Source organism: Moschus berezovskii, chromosome 1, assembly GCF_049115385.1.
Source record: "Moschus berezovskii isolate FMDL1 chromosome 1, NW_MosBer_1.0, whole genome shotgun sequence".
In the NCBI taxonomy this organism is placed as follows: Eukaryota; Metazoa; Chordata; class Mammalia; order Artiodactyla; family Moschidae; genus Moschus; species Moschus berezovskii.
The window spans coordinates 148,955,793-148,973,359 of NC_142460.1; the positions used below are offsets into that span (position 1 = coordinate 148,955,793).

General features: G+C 39.1%; 1 protein-coding gene across 1 annotated transcript in view; it reads left to right on the forward strand.

The window, feature by feature from the left end:
• The window catches only part of SLC9A9 (solute carrier family 9 member A9), a 678,791-nt gene that overhangs the window by 452,851 nt on the left and 208,373 nt on the right, over positions 1 to 17,567 (forward strand). The window contains exon 12 of the mRNA XM_055412241.2: positions 8,291 to 8,444. Coding sequence (XP_055268216.1) covers positions 8,291 to 8,444 — 154 coding nt within the window. The remainder of the gene's footprint in view (positions 1 to 8,290; positions 8,445 to 17,567) is intronic.

Here is a 17,567-nt window from a genome sequence, read left to right on the forward strand (position 1 = left end):
TACTATGAGAGATATAAAGCTGTGTAAAGAAGTTGTAATCCCAACCTTTTAAAAGATTAATAACTGAGAATAAAGAATAGATCACATTAAATTACTGATGCATCTCAGACTATCATTTAATGATATGAGTGGCATGAACAATATGTTTTATAGGATTTCTAAGAAAGAGAGAGCAATATGGCCTGGAGTATTCCAGAAAAACTTCATGGTGTTGGTATAGAATCAGAAAGAAGTTAATTATGGGCTTAACAGTGGGATCATTGCGAAGTGCATGCTCAGTTGCCCTGTCATGCTCAACTCTTTGTGGCCCCATGGACTGTATCCCTCCAGGCTCCTCTGACCATGGGCTTTCCCAGGCAAGAATACTGGAGTGGGTTGTCATTTCCTTCTCCAGTGGATCTGCCTGACCCAGGGATGAACCTGCTCCCCTGCGTCTCTCGCACTGGAAGGTGGGTTCTTTACCACTAAGCCACCTGGAAAGCCCCATGGCATAGAGGCAAGAATAACAATTATTTCTGGGGAGAAAGAAGACCACCTTGTTGGTATGCAAAGCTCTCAGTGAAGGAGAGAAGGCAGACAAGGAAAGAGGGGTTGAAATTCTGATTGAGGGGTTTCTACGGGCTGTAGGAAACCACTTATGGTTGCTGGATCAGATTACCACCTCATAAAGGTAGATTTTGAGGAAATTGGTTAGAGGGACATTGATAGTTTAAAAGGAGGGAAGGCTTGTGAAGGGAACCCTTCTGAAGGCCGTGAGGCTAAGAAACCAGAGTGTCAGTCAGGGACACAGTCAGAATGTGAGGGGAAGGGCCTTGGACCAAGGTGACACAGAGGGAAGGAAGGGAAGTCTTTGCTGTCAGATGGCTCATTCTTTGTTGGATATAAATCTCTAGAGTTAGGACAGTAGCATGAATGACTCGTTCATGTTTAAGTTTCACAGCTGATTGTGATGTGTGCTCCTGACAAAAGACCATAAACTAGTCTTAAAGCCTTCATTTAGTAATGAGACAACACAGATTCAGATAAGGCAATCTGCTTATGATCATGCAACCTGTCAGGGCAAGTCTGGGATCAAATTCCAGGTCTCTTGACTCTCAATATGAGGCTTTAAGAGTCAATAAATAGTAAAATAGCAGAAGCCAAATTTGCAGAAACTCAACCACTCCACTAAAACTAAGAGGTTATCAATCACTTTTCCACATGTAATCTGAAACCACGAAGAATCAGAACATTCATCCATTCACTGATCTTTTATGTGCCTGGCGTTGCTATAAGTGTCTGCATAAACACAAAGCCAGCCAATTATAGTGTAATGTCATAAATCCCCTAGACCAATCTCAGCTAGTACTAAGAATGTCAGTTAGCCTAATCCAGGCCCAGATCTCAGAGGAGGCTTCATAGAGAAATCACAGGCTCGGCTGAGCTCTGAAGATGAGTGGGAATTAGGTGAAATTTGGGTGAGAGTTATAGAGGAAAGAACTAGAGAAAATTTGAATGGGAGAAAAATGATTCAAGTATAGAAAATCAGGTATGCAAAGATCTCCTTTACCCCACCATTGAATTCAGTGTCTTAAACATTGCACGTTTGTTGACAATGCCATAATTTGGGCCCTCATGCAGTTGCAGTCTTATCTTTTTCTTCTTCAGGGTATACATGCAAAGTATACTTTTCATACATCTAATGGGCTTTCCAGCTGGTACAGTTGGTAAAGTATCCACCTGCCAATGCAGGAGATGCAAGAGATGAAGGGTTCAATCCCTGGGTCAGGGAGATACCCAGAAGGAGGAAATGTCAACCCACTCCAGTATTCCTTCCTGGAAAATTCCATGGATAGAGGAGCCTGGTGGGCTACAGACCATAGGGTCACAAAAAGTCGGACAAGACTGAGCACACACGCATGCATCTGATACACTTTGTCATAGTTAACCTGTTAAAAGAGAATCATTTTTGTAGGACCGTGAGCCCTGGAATACAGGAGCCCAAGCTTCCTCATCATTGCAACCCCCCACTCTATCTTGGGTAACATGTAGCACAGAGTGAGTCCTTAATAAACATTTAGGTTTAGACTGTTGCTTTGCACTTTCAAGTACAAATGCCTTCCGGGGAACTTGTATTCTTGTGACTTAAATGTAGCTGTATATGACCTTCACCCTGTTCAGAACACATCTGCAAATGTATAATAGATTAAGTTTCACTTTTGCTGTTTAAAGATAAACAGGAAGCTGCACATTTTCTGCAGCAGGGGTCCTTGCCCAAAAGCATTCCTTGGTTCAGTTGTCTTCTATTGTTATGAATAGAACATCAACATAATTAACATAAGAATCCCTTAGAGGCCAATTTTAAATGAAACCACATTTAATTGCAGGTAATTCTTTTATTTCCCAAGATGATGCTAACTTTCCAACTGAGTATGTGAAATATATCAAGTCTCTGAACAGTAAACCCATCTAAAACAAAATGATAGAGTCTGTCAACCCCCAAAAGTATAGAATTATGTCAATTAGTTGGCCAAAACAAAGAGAAAAAGAAAAGTAAATCCAAAGAGTCAAAGTATCCATAAAACAAAACAAAACAGGTTTTGACAATGAGTTCAGAATTTCCTGGTTTCTAAGCAAAATGACATGTGTTCTTTGCAAAGCGTATTTTGCTAAAAGAAACACCTAAGTGAATAGTAATCTTCAATTTCTAGTATATCGCTAGTAGCCTAAGTAATTTATTTCAATCCTAAAGTCCTCTGTTTCCCAAATCCGTGGTGTGAAGAAGTTAAGTGTGCCCAGAACCTCCAAATAGCAGATAATCAACACATTGCTATGGACTGAATTGTGTCTCCTTCCTAGGTGGCGCTAGCGGTAAAGAACCTGCCTGCCAATGCAGGAGATGCGGGAGACACAGGTTCATCCCTGGGTCCAGAAGATCCCTTGGAGGAGGGCATGGCAATCCACTCCAGTATTCTTGCCTGGAGAATCCCATGAACAGAGGAGCCTGGTGGGCTACAGTCCATAGAGTTGCAAAGAGCTGGACACAACTGAAGCAATTGAGCACACATGCACAGACAAATTCATAAATTGAAGCCCTAACTTCCAATATGATGCTAATTGGAGACAAGGGCTTTGGGAGACAATTAGATGAGGTTATGAGGGTAGAGCCCCTATGATGGAAGTAAAACCCTTCTAAGAAAAGACACCACCACCACTGACCTTGCTCTTGCACGGCACACAGGTGGCCTTCTTCAAGCCAGAGAGAAAACTCTCACCAGAACCTGGCCATGCTAAGCAGCCTGATTGTAGACATCCTGGTTTGCACAACTGTGACAAATATTTTCTATTGTTGAAGCTACCCAAACCATGTTATTTTATTATGTCAGACTAAGACACTAAGACATGTGTGTATTGAATGAAGGGATGAGTGACCATTGATTTGACAATTGTCTAGGCTCTAAATGTGTGATCAGTCACTTTGGCAATCACAAAGGATGAGTGGGATATGGATAGTCGTTCCCGTCTAATGTTCTGAATGAGCTTCACTTTGTCCACTTACTGAGCTCACCTTTCTCAGTTCCGTGCTTCCCATGCTACCAAGTCATCTCACATGTTGTTGTTTAGTCACTCAGTTGTGCCTGACTCTTTTATGACCCCATGGATTGTAGCCCCCCAGGCTCCTCTGTCCATGGGATTTCCCAGGCAAGAATACTGGAATGGGTTGCCATTTCCTTCTCCTGGGATCTTCCCAAACCAGAGATCCAACCAGCATCTCCTACATTGGAGGTGGATTCTTTACCACTGAGCCACTGCAGAAGTCCCCATCGCAAATGTGGTATGGGCCATATTTGCAATGTGCACAGCAAAGTGTGACACACCTTTCCGGTGGTCATTATATGGAGAAGACCTCCTCTTATAGAGCCATCTTGGAGCTGTTTCTTAGTCTGTCACAAGTATAAATACAAGACAGTGGCTGCATTTTTTTTTCTTTATGAGATCTCTACATTGCATCCCCTGTAAATATAGTTTTGTGTAGAGAGTACAGATATTTTAGAAGTCAGAATAACATATATTTTTGAGTATATCTTTAGATCAAGAACTGCTCAGGTATAGATAATTTAGATTTAAGAGCCTAGTTATGCTAGTTTAACATAATTGCAAATTTAGGAAGAGAAATGATTATGTTCTTCCTTGTCCTTGATAACTAACATGAAACATTTATAATAAGTGTGATATAGCAAGTTTTAGCTTTTATTCCCGTCTCTATTCTTTTCTTTATCACAAAATTCAAAGTAAAAACTAAACAAAATAGAACAAAAACCAAACAAATACACACATACTTATACACAAATATTCAATAAAATGAAAACAAATACTTAGATTCTCATCACTTCAATATTTCTAACACACACCACTTCATTTAGGGTAATGCCTTTTTGTGGACATTTCTGGCAATAGGAGCTTAAGAGAAAGAAAATGAAAATACCACTATTCGTCTCCAATCTTGTCCTGATTAAACACTGTTAGGAGCTTTACCTTAACCTATAAATTTTCTCCTCAGATATAGAAAGCTGTTGCAAAACTGTTTCCTTCTGTTCTCATTCCCTAATGACACCATTTGTATTTCCTGGAGAGAACATTATTGAAATATTCTCTAGTAATAAGGGTTATTAATATCCTCACTCTCTTCTTCCCAGCTGGGTCTAAATGCATGAACATCTCTGGTGGGGAACTTTTCTTCTTGAATATAGCCATATAAGTGTTCAGAATTTCTGATGTATAAGAACTTTTTTTATTAATATCTACTTCAAATGTTATCTTCCTTATCTTCAGGCCATTTCCTTGTCTACATGGAGATTTAGAATAATTTTCTTCTTCCATTACATTTTGTTCCTTGAAGGTAGTTTTATAATCAGAGTGCATGTTCCTCTCTCTTTCTGAGGCTTCCATGTTTCAGGCAAAAATATATTAAGTCTCTCCAGTCTAATTCTCTGAATCTTGTGTTATGCCACTTGTCTCTTGTATATACTCAGTGTGGAGATAAGAAAGGAGTATTATGTTAAGTTGGGAACCCAAGGATAAAAACTAACATAGTTACAGTTTTCCTCATCCTATCCTGTATCCAATTTCTAAAAGCCTTTTAATGTATGAATACAGATTTAGAAATTTAGAAACCTAGATGATACAATAAATACTTTAAAAAATACACCATTAAAATTTTATCTATGTGACTTAAACCTTCCTACAAAAGTAACAAAATCACTACATTTGACTGATACTTGCTGTCATTATAAAGGTTTATTTGCCCTATTACATGGTATTACAGAGCCTGTAAATCTCTTATAAGTCTTGTGTTACCCAAGACAGAGTTTCCATTTTAACATTTTTTATTTTACTACTTGTACTTTTATTTACTCTTCTTCAAAGTCTACATCTGTATTTATAATATCATCCCATTTTGATTTGAAATTTTCTCATTTAATCTTCTTTAACCTCTTGCAAATATGTTTAATGTGGATTCATAAAAATTCAATTAGCATATTATTATTAAAGAGGAAAAATGAAGCAAAAAAATCATATTTTAATATATCAGTTCAGATTACAGACTTTGTTCTCAGGCTGGAGGAATTCTTAAATGTTACTTAATTATTTACTCATTTTCAGTGATCCATAAGCTTGGTTTTCCTTGTTGTCTAACACATTTGATTTTTCAAAAAATTATGCGTGCCCAGAAAGACTTTTTTTGGTAAATACAGGCAATATTTTTTTAATTGCAAGGTAGAGTATTTGCAATAATTTTGAAAATGAAAAATAAGAATCACTCTACCTGATATCAAGTCCAACCACATACCTACAATAATCATGACAGTATAACATCAGAATAGGAATAGACACATAGATCAATGGAACAAAATAGAGAACCTAGGAATCGAGCCAACAAATACACCAAACTGATTTTTGAAAAAGGTACAAAAACAATTCAATAGAGCAATTAAACATTCATGGGCAAGAAAAGAAAAAAAAAAAGAAGACTCTCAACCTAAAACTCACCACTAATGCCAAAATTAACTTACAATGAGCATAGACTTAAATGTAAAATGTAAAGTTATATAACTTTAGAAAAAATTTTAAAACATAGGGGAAATCTTTGAGACCGAGAGCTAATATAGAGTTCTCAGTGCTGTTCTTAGTTGCTCAGTCGTGTCCAGGTCTTTGCGACCCCATGGACTGTAGCCTGCCAGGCTCCTCTGTCCATGGGATTCTCCAGCCAAGATTACTGGAGTGGATTGCCATGCCCTCCTCCAGGGGATCTGCCCAACCCAGGGATCAAACCCAGGTCTCCCGCATTACAGGTGGATTCTTTACTGTCTGAGCCACCAGGGAAGACCAAGAATACTAGAGTGGGTTCAGTTCAGTTCAGTCAGTCGTGTCCGACTCTTTGCGACCCCATGCACCGCAGCACGCCAGTCCTCCCCGTCCATCACCAACTCCTGGAGTACACCCAAACTCATGTCCATTGAGTCAGTGATGCCATCCAACCATCTCATTCTCTGTCGTCCCCTTCTCCTCCTGCCCTCAATCTTTCCCAGCATCAGGGTCTTTTCAAGTGAGTCAGCTCTTCGCATCAGGTGGCCAGAGTATTAGAGTTTCAGCTTCAACATCAGTCCTTCCAATGAACACTCAGGACTGATTTCCTTTAGGATGGACTGGTTGGATCTCCTTGCAGTCCAAGGGTCTCTCAAGAGTCTTCTCCAACACCACAGTTCAAAAGCATCAATTCTTCAGTGCTCAGCTATCTTTATAGTCCAACTCACATCCATGCATGATTACTGGAAAAACCATAGCCTTGACTAGACAGACCTTTGCTGACAAAGTAATGTCTCTGCTTTTTAATATGTTGTCTAGGTTGGTCATAACTTTTCTTCCAAGGAGTAAGCATCTTTTAATAGCCTATCCCTTCTCCAGGGGCTCTTCCCCAACCCAGGAATCAAACTGGGGCTCCTGCATTGCAGGCGATTCTTTACCTGCTGAGTTAGTAGTTCATAGACTTGACTGCAAACAGATGATACATAAAAAGAAACATCAACAGATTAAAGGTCATCAATAGAAAGCTACAAAGTGGGAGGAAATATTTGAAACTATATAGCCAACACAGGAGTATTATCTAGAATATATAAAGAACTCTCAAAATTTCACAATAAAAAAAATCCAACAATTCAATGAGATAAAGAAACAAAGAGCCATTTCACCTGAGCAGGTATACAGATAACAAATGAGCACATTAAAAAATATTCAATAGCCAAGGTGGGGTGGAGAACATGTATATACCTATGGCTGATTCATGTTGATGTAAGGCAGAAACCAACACAACAATGTAAAGCAATCATCCTCCAATTAAAAATAAAAACAAGAATAAAATATTAAATTCCATTAGGAAAATGGAAATTACAATCCCTATAAGCTATCAGAATGACTAAAATTTAAAACAGAGACAACACTCAAGGCTGATAAGGATGCAGAGAAACTGGATGATTTGTATATTGCTGATGGGAATGTAAAATGGTAGTGCCCTTCCGGAAAAGTTTGGCAATTTCTTTTAAAAACATGCAAATACCATATAACTCAGTGGTTGTTCCTGGGAATTTATCTCAGAGAGTTGAAAACTTATGTTCACATACACAGCAGCCTTTTTTGTAACAGCCAAGACCAGGAACTACCCAGATGGTCTTTAGCAGTTAAACTGTGGAACAGGCATACCATGGAAATACTTACCACTCAACAGTGAAAAGAAACGAACTACTGATACATTTGACAGCCTGGATGAGTATCCTGGGAATTATGCTGGGTGATAAAAAAGCCAATTCCAAAAGGCTACCTACTTTACAATTCCATTTATATAACATTCTCGAAATGGCAAAATTATAGAAAAGGAGAATGGATTAGTGGTTGCCAGATGTTAAGGAGGAAGTCTGTGGGAGAAAAGCAGGTGTGTTTATAAAGGGTAACATGAGGGATCTTTACAGTGATGGGAATGTACGGAATCTTGCTGTATCAGTGTCAAAATCCTGGTTGTGATGTTGTTACTTGAGTTTTGCAAGACGTTGTCTTTGGGGAGGAAATGGGGAACAGGCACACAGTAAGTCCCTATTATTTCCTACAACTACAGGTGAGTCTAAAGTTATCTCAAAATTAAAAGTTTAATTTTAAAAAGAAGTTGTGTTTGTCAGTAAATGGTAAATATAAATTCAATGAAATGAGGATGACACTTGTATAGATGTTTCCTTTCCTTCCTTTGGTGTTTCCCTGTAAGGTTTGCGAGGAGCGATAGCCTTTGCCTTAGCTATTCGGAACACAGAATCTCAGCCGAAGCAAATGATGTTTACCACCACGCTGCTCCTCGTTTTCTTCACAGTCTGGATATTCGGAGGAGGAACAACTCCCATGCTGACTTGGCTTCAGATCAGGTGGGTGACACTGCTTAACAAAGGAAATCGCTATGAGGTATGATTGTGCTGTTCTGTTTCAGATGTTGCTGACTGGCCAAGAGTACAATGGCCTGTGTGTGCATTTACTTTCCCTGGGGTCAAGCCGACCTTCAATGACAAGATGAAACAATATGACTGATCTCCAACAGAACTGACTTTACCAAGAGTTCTAGAAATCTCAGGATGATGTCTTTTCACAGTCTACAGTCCCTGGAAGTGACTGTCTTTATCTATGAGTTCTTCTATTCAATCAGATTTATTGAGTATAATGTGATATGCTATGGCGCTGACAAAAATGAGTAAGACACCAGTCTTATCTTCAAGATACTTATGATAAAATGAAATTTATACAGAAAAGGCTGTGATATGAAGGAAAAAATGAAGTTTTGTTTTTAATTCCTATAGCACTTAGGATAGAATTGAGGACACAGGAAATGCTTAAGTGTATTTGATTATTCAGCCATTTGTTTAGCCAGAGGGCTGCTATAAACACAGATTAGACAACTTCTCAAAGGAAAATGGGGTCCAGGCTTCAGTCAGGGGCCATTCAATAAGCAGTGTTTGGAAGATGATTGCTATGAACCCGAAAGACGCAGGTAGGAGACAATATGATGAAAAATGAATAGCTTGTGGCAACTGCGTAAAGGGGCAAATCTGTTGTAAAATGTTCTTGTCTTTATTTAAGTGTTTCTTTGACCTGGGTCCTCATTTTCGCATGTAACAGTGATTTACGTAGATCACATTTTATTTCCCAAAGTCATACATCTTGATGATCCTGCAGCCCCTCCCCGGTCCCCACCTCGTCTCTGTGAGGCAAATCCATACCCATCACATCTGACAGGAAAAGATCCACCTGACTGGGAAGGGATTTCCAAGATTTTTTTCAGACAAGGACTCTGTTATTCCAGCACCAATGTAATGCCTGGCACATAGAAGAATTGAATAAATAATTGGTACATGAAAAATTAGATGGATATAATAACCACACACATATGTTTTTTTTGTTGTTGTTGTTAAGCCTTTACTGACAGATTTCTACCCACTTGGCAAATAGAAGCAAGAGCAGGACTAACGAGCTTAGGATAAAAAAGCTTATGTCTAAACTGGGCCAAGTGGCTATGTGTCAAGCCAAATTCAAGGGGAAAAGGGCCTTTTAAAGTACTGTGAATATTGCTAAACACTTAAAAGCGCTTTGACCAAAGGTTGAAATGGAGAGTGTTTTGAAATGCTTGTTGAACTATTTTCTAACCATGTAAATGTGACCTGCAATTTCTTTCACAGTGGTAGCTACTTGTAGACTCCTCTGGATAAGCACAAATATCGCATTAAACACTATAGTGTCGGCTCCTCTGTAAACTGATAGTAAGATAATAGTGTGTTCAGGTTTCTGGAAAATAAATTCAGTAGGTGGATCCGTGCATGGAAAAATTAGGACTTGGAAAGCAGAAGTTAGAGGATACCAATCCCCACAAGAGAAATATATTGAATGCTCTATCAGGTAAATTAGAATATTCAGAACATAAAGTGGTGCTGGCAACATTTTCTTTAAAGTAATTCAAATATAACTTATTTTCTACTATTGTGTTTCTTTACCCTGAAGGATGTGTCCCCAAAGCAATAACATGTTTTACCCTAAAATATTTTCCGAACTCTCCTATACATGCATGCGTGCTAAGTTCTTTCTGCCATGTCCCACTCTTTGCGATGCTATGGACAGTAGCCCACCAGGCTCCTCTGTCTGTGGGATTCTCCAGGCAAGAACACTGGGGGGGGGTGGGGGGGTGGGTTGCCATGCCCTCCTCCAGGGGATCTTATAGACCCAGGGATTGAACCCACATCTCTTATATCTCCTGCATTGATAGGCAGGTTCTTTACCACTTTTTCGAAAGGCATCCATTGGCTTCAGATAGATGTCATAACTTATGCAGTCTCTTGCCAACTGGATCAGCAGGGAGAGGGTAATATAAAATGAGGCCTTAAGCGAGTTAGAAGGTTTATCAGGTTATAGTACAGTGCCTAATAGAGAAAGATAGTAACATCAGCTGTAGGATCCACAGTAAGAATCCTGAAGGTCATCTTAGCCCAGTGTGTTATCGCCTGCTGAGAGGCACAGTATGGACTTGCCAGGCCATGGAGATGCCCCAGTGAGAACTAGCTCCAAATGACCCACCAATTCAATGCCAGACTTATCCACCAACCAGAAGGGAAGAAGAGTAAAAGTTGAAACCATATGCTTTCAAACTCAAATGAACATCAGAACCAGCTTGAGGGCTCACTAAACTCCAGATTTCTGGCCCCTGCCTCAGAGTTTCTGATCCAGTAGGTCTGGTTCAGGGCCTAAGAATTTGTATTTTAGCAATGCAATGCTGATATGGCTGGTTCTGGGACTACATTTTGAGAACCACTGGTTTAGACTTATAACCCCACGTGGAAATGGGGTTACCTTGATTAGAAAAATTCATTGTGCATTGATCAAGAAGGAAATAGAACATACTAGAATGAACATAAAAGAGTAGGACCATAAGTTAGTGTGTTCAGGCACAAGCACAACACACATTTGGTTTGGCTGTGTAAAAGTATGCTCTACTTCCATTGTGGTTTATAATGCTATCAAAGACATCCTCAAGCTTTTAAATGATAGTTGTCCATCATTTACACTGTATTTAGGGAGACTTTGCTTGTTTACAGAGAAGCATCTCATTAACCATCTTTCATGTCAGATGTTTTCCATGAAATGCCAGAATGTTAGTAAACTGGGGCTTTAATAAAATTACACATAAAGCGGAACCCAAAGGGCAGGTATGCAAACATGATATAGAATGAACTCATCCTCACTTGGCTATGATTTATTTATACACTTTGCCTTCCCTCTTATATACTTTTTACATTCAACTTTTTTTTTCTTTTTAATTATTAGGTATGTACTTGAGGATTTTTTTTTTTGTCCCGATAAATTTGTCATTCAACTGCAAACTATCACAGTAAGATGCAGTTTTATGTAAGGTAAAAATTGATAACATTAATATGAATTGCACTTTGATAGAAATAACTTGAAATGGCAATGACTTAAGCTTAGAGAAACTCTATGTAAAGAATGATCTTTACATATGAAACAAATTCTCCATTGGCTCAGTCTTATCCTGGGACTTCCCCAGTGGCTCAGATGGTAAAGAATCTGTCTACAATACAGGAGACCCAGGTTTGATTTCTGGGACAGGAAGGTCCCCTGAAGAAGGAAATGGCTACCCACTTCAGTATTCTTGCCTGGAGAATTCCATGGACACAGTTTTATTAATAAACAAAATATTTTTAACACAGTATTTAACACAGAGACCTTTGCTTCTTAAAATTCTAGAGAAAAAGATTCCTTCAGTATTATTTTGGAGGTTTTCATGTAAAAGCAAGCAGAATGGTCTCTTGATTAGAGTCAGGTCTCCTCCCTTCTGTTAAATACATTAATCCTGGTGGTGAGGAAAACTCAACTCTCAGTAGCCAAGGACTAGCTCTGCTGTTAGCCAGGAAACAAGAGATCAAAGGTGTCAGGTTTTGCCCTGTAACAGTAACAGTATTATCCACCAAATAATCACACATGTTTACAAAGACAGCTCAGAGACCAACAGAGTAAAACTTTCTGGCAGTGGTAAGTAATTTGGGGTGGTAACCCTATTTTTAGTTAAGCGATAGGGTGTCACACGGAGTTAATGGAATGGGAGTAGAGCCCATTTGTTGTTCAGTTGCTCAATCATGAGCGACACCATGGACTGCAGCATGCCAGGCTTCCCTGTCCTTCACCATCTCCTGGAGCTTGCTCAATCTCACGTCCATTGAGTAGATGATGCCATCCAACCATCTCATCCTCAGTCGTCCCCTTCTCCTCTTGCCCTCAGTCTTTCTCAGCATCGGGGTCTTTTCCAATCAGTTAGCACTTGGCATCAGGTGGCCAAAGTATTGAAGCTTCAGCTTCAGCATCAGTCCTTCTAATGAATATTCAGGGTTGATTTCCTTTAGGATTGATTGGTTGGATCTCCTTGCAGTCCAAGAGACTCTCAAGAGTCTTTTCCAGCACCACAGCTAAAAAGCATCAGTTCTTTGGTGATCATCCTTCTTCATGGTCCAACTCTCACATCCATACATGACTACTGGAAAAACCATAGCTTTGACTATACAGACCTTTGTTGGCAAAGTAATGTCTCTGCCTTTTAATATACTGTCTAGATTTGTCATAGCTTTTCTTCCAAAAAGGAAGCATCCTTTAATTTCATGGCTGCAATCACCATCTGCAGTGATTTTGGAGCCCAAGAAAATAAAGTCTGTCACTCTTTCCACTGTTTCCCCATCTATTTGCCATGAGGTGATGGGACCATACCACAGTGAAAACCTCTCCTAGCTTCTCCCAGATAGGATTGCCAGACCCATCTCTTCAACACATCTCAGCCACAGTGCAGAATGCCTAGCTTACCAGAGCAATTCAGAACTTGTATTCCAGACAGTATGAGAAAGTACCCCCAGCAAGATGACTTTTACAACTTCCAGATTTTTGCTTCCAGTATCACAAAGAATAATAGCTAGCTTTTATTGACAATTTATTCTGTGCCAGATACTAGAAGATAAAGTGCAAGATAAAGTACAAAACCTCCCTGTGACTCTGCCTCTAATCTATAAAATGGGGATGATGGTAGTAGCTTCCTCCCAGAGTGGGTGAGGCCTGATGAAGTGGCACAGGGTCACCCCACTGTCCGGCTGCAGAGTCAGACTCCAAGGCCAGGCAGCCCGAGCCCAGGGCCTGCACTCCCAACTAGTTCCTTCTTCTGCCACTGCAAATAAATGAGCTTATTCCTGATGCCAGCAATCTACCTTGATTAACAAATCCTCTGGGGGAAAAGAGATGTACTTTTATAACTAAGACAGGCCAGTTAAAAACAAACACAGGAAATCTTCATCCATCATGAGTGATTGGGTTGACTTGCTCACACAGCACAGAAATTCTTCGGTACAAATTTTCTCCTTGACCTAGAAAAGTTAAAGGTAAACAAGGCCAGCCCTGGTCTCGGATAGCCAAGCAGGGAAGTTTGTCTACCTCAGTTATAGAAATTTGAAATTAGAGGAATTTGTTACCCTCAGGCTCATTTCCCATTTGGGATCCCGTCAGCCCTCCATCAGCCTCTTCCACAGATCAGACAAAAAAATTGCTCATCCTGCTCTGTATCCATTGCAGAATGAAAAGCTTAGGTAATGCCATGTCTCCACTAGCATTGTTTTAGTTAAGTCTTTAAATTTTATTTTGGGTTTAATGTCCTCTCCTATTTTATGTCATCCTAGAATGATTTCTTCATCATATGTCCCCACTGACTACAAAGTTTTTATTAACAGTCACCATGGGAATGCATACAGAGGTAAAGAGAGAAGTGTCTTTAGTAATATTTTTTAATCTTAAACAATAATGAAATTAAATATACCTGCTTACATACTGATTTCCCTTATTGCTGAGGTGAGGAAATGCCAATCTAATGTAATATAAGAATACATATAATCAAGTTCCCTTCATATCCAGCTGGGTTCTGCTAGGTTTTCTTTTTGGCATCCAGAGTCTTATGCATGTTAAACAACTTATTTCACTGGTGAATTAACATAGTAATTAAGCTTACACACTCTGAGGCAGACAATGTGAGGTCCAATCTTGCCTCCCTCTCCTACTAGCTGTGGGACCTTGAGCAATATTTTAACCTCTCTATGCTTCAGTTTTCTTATGTGTAAGCTTGGAACAATAATAACTACCTACCTCTTTAGATTTGTATATGGATTAAGTATTGCATGTATACATTTAAGGCACACAGTAAGTGCTCAATAAATGTTGTGCTGTAGTTGTTTAGTCGCTAGGTCGTGTCCAACTCTCTTGTGACACCATGGATGATAGCCCACCAGGCTCCTCTGTCCATGGGATTTCCCAAGCAAGAATATTGGAGTGGGTTGCCATTTCTTTCTCCAGGGCTTCTTCCCAGTCCAGGGATCAAACCTGAGTCTCCTGCATTGGCAGGTGGATTATTCACCACTGAGCCACCAGGGAAGACCAAATGTTGCTGCAACACTACCCAAATCACCACCTATGAGCCTTTCTTATCTAAACATCCTTTTTCTGCCTATGGCATATATATATATATATACACACACATATACATATATATATATGTATATGTGTATATATACGTATACACATATATATACATGTATATATATTATACACACACACATGCATACATACACATAAAGAGTTATTAATTAATTGTATTTATGAAAGCATGGCTTACATGGGAAATAGAAATAGTCTCTAAGGAGTTTATTTCATTTTATGTAGTGACTAGATTCATCAATTTTACAGGCAGCTCCTATTTCTGCATTCAAAATGATGAACCTCTTAAAGAAAAATGCTCACAAAGAGTGTAATATTTATCCAACAACTCAGAAATATTCTTTCTGGGGCATTCCTCTGTTTGCTTCTGAACAAAATAATCTTTGCCTCAGATCTCTTCAGAGATTTAATTTGCACCATGTCATTGATATGTATTAATTTATTATTTTGCATTGATTTTGTACCAATTTGTACATTTTGTATCAGTTTGTATTAATTGACAAGTCTGAGAAATACCCTCTGTCTTGAAACATGGAAAATGAATTTACTCCTCTGAATGTAAACTTATACTCAATATTCCCCATCTCTAATTCCCATTTAAAATTATGTTCTATTTTCTGTAGGCTTCTCTAAATATTGTTTCAGAACTCCAAATATTTATTGCTTAAATTAATTTAGTTTGACATATTTTATTAAAATTATTGGGTGACTCTAGTAACCTGCTGTTAACCTAAATATATGCTGGGTTTTTAACAAGTGTGGATAGCAGCTACTAGATTTACCTTCAGTGCCATCTGGGTTTTTTAATATGGTTTCTTTCTGTGTACTGAATCTTCCCAGTTCCAGAGATAATAGACTTTATCCTCACATCTGCCAGCTATCCTCCACTAGGCATGCTCTTATCTTCTTCAATGTGCTCTTAAGAACATCAATATCAATAAGCTTCACCCATTTGTGAATTTTACCAAACAATGGACATTCTACTCTATTGAAGGGCATTTATTAGCCTGCTATCATAAAATGTGATCAAATACAGGTGCCTTACTTTAAGTAATAAATGTATCGTTGTTACTGTTGTCCAGTCACTGAGTTGTGTCCATCTCTTTGCAACCCCATGGACTGCAACACGCTAGGCTTCCCTGTCCTTCACCATCTCCCAGATCTTGCTCAAACTCATGTCTATTGAGTGATGCCATCCAAACATCCCTGTCATCCCCTTCCCCTCCTGCCTTCAATCTTTCCTGGCATCAGGGTCTTTTCCAATGAGTCAGCTCTTTGCATCAGGTGGCAAAGTATTGGCACTTCAGCTTCAGCACCAGCCCTTCTAATGAATATCAGCATTAATTTCCTTTAGGATTTACTGGTTTGATCTCTTTGCAGTCAAAGGGATTCTCAAGAGTCTTCTCCAGCACCACAGTCTGAAAGTATCAATTCTTCAGTGCTCAACCTTCTTTATGGTCCAACTCTCACATCCATACATGACTACTGGAAAACCCATAGCTTTGACTATATGGATCATTATTGGCAAAGTGATGTATCTTTACTTTAGGTAATACGTGAAGTCTGAAAAGAATATTTTAAATACAACAGATGGCACTTGTGATCCAAAAGGCTATGGAGGGGATTCCAGTTTTGGGATTCCAGTTTTGGTCAAGAGGAGTAAGCATGCTTAATTCCCTCTGTATCTTCCTCTGAATGCAACTAAAATCTCTAGACAGAATGCCTGTAGCTGCTATCTAAGGACTCTTAAGAGTAAATGATGGATTGGGGAAGGAAACAAATTCAGAGTACTGTTAAACCAGTGGTGAATTTCCCTTTTTTTTTCCTCTCTGCTTCTCAACCTGAACTCAAGGCAGTTTAAAGGCCAGAATTGCACAAGGAAGAGAGAACTGCAACAGAAATGATCTGTTTGGGCATAAGGAACAGGGCAGAGGACCGTCATGGATTAGAGGAGGGGAAAATTCCCTGGGTTTGTTGTTATTGGTTACTTCATTGTCATTTCAATACCAGGCAAAGCTGAGGCAGCAGCAGTAATGGTGGCAGCAGCGCCAGCTGGATGGACCCCAAATCTCCAGTCAGGGGAACTAAGATCCTGAGGCCTCAGGAAGAATTCCCATGGCATTATTTTCTCTCTTAATCTTATCACTGCTTGACCTTGGAAACAGGCCCAACATTGCAGAAAAGTCATGGGAAAACACGTAGCAACATAGGGAAACAAAAACCCTGGGCTTTAGGAAGCCAGAAAATGTGGAAGAAATTGTGGTATGGAGGGAGCACAAGAAAGTTAAAATTGTGTATAAACTTTTGGGCTCACCTCCAAGCTGCATAAGCATATATCTGACCCTAAACAGCACACCAAAGTGTTTGAGAAATGAACTGCAAGAGAGAGCATCACTCAGGTCCCATATGTACACGGTATGGCTCACATGCAGGGCATGTATGGATCTTAAATCAAAATGTAAGCTATAAAACTTCTAGAAGAAAACATAAGAGACAAATCTTCATGGCCTTAAATTAGGCAAAAGAGTCTTAAATGTTATACCAAAAGCATCACATACAAAAGAAAAAAAATGATAAATAGGACTTCATCAAAATGAATCTCTTTTGCTTTGCAAAAGACACTGTTAAGAGCATAAAAATGCAAACTATACGCTCAGTCTCTGAGAGAATGCATTGCTGATGGGAATACAAAACAGTGTTGCCAATCTGTAGATCACTTTAGCAGTTTCTCATAAAGTTAAACATACAGTGATTATAGGAGTCAGCATTCCCTATCCTAGACATTTAGCCTAGAGAGTAAAGTGGGGATAACAGAATCTGTCTCTGAAGATTAAACGTGTGAATATTAAATTAAAAAATATGTGTTAAAATCCTTTGAGCAGAACTGAGGACTCATTAGTAACTATTTTATTCACAGCTTTTATTAGAAATGTCAGATAAAGTTTAATAGTGTTTTCAGCATATATTGAGATAAT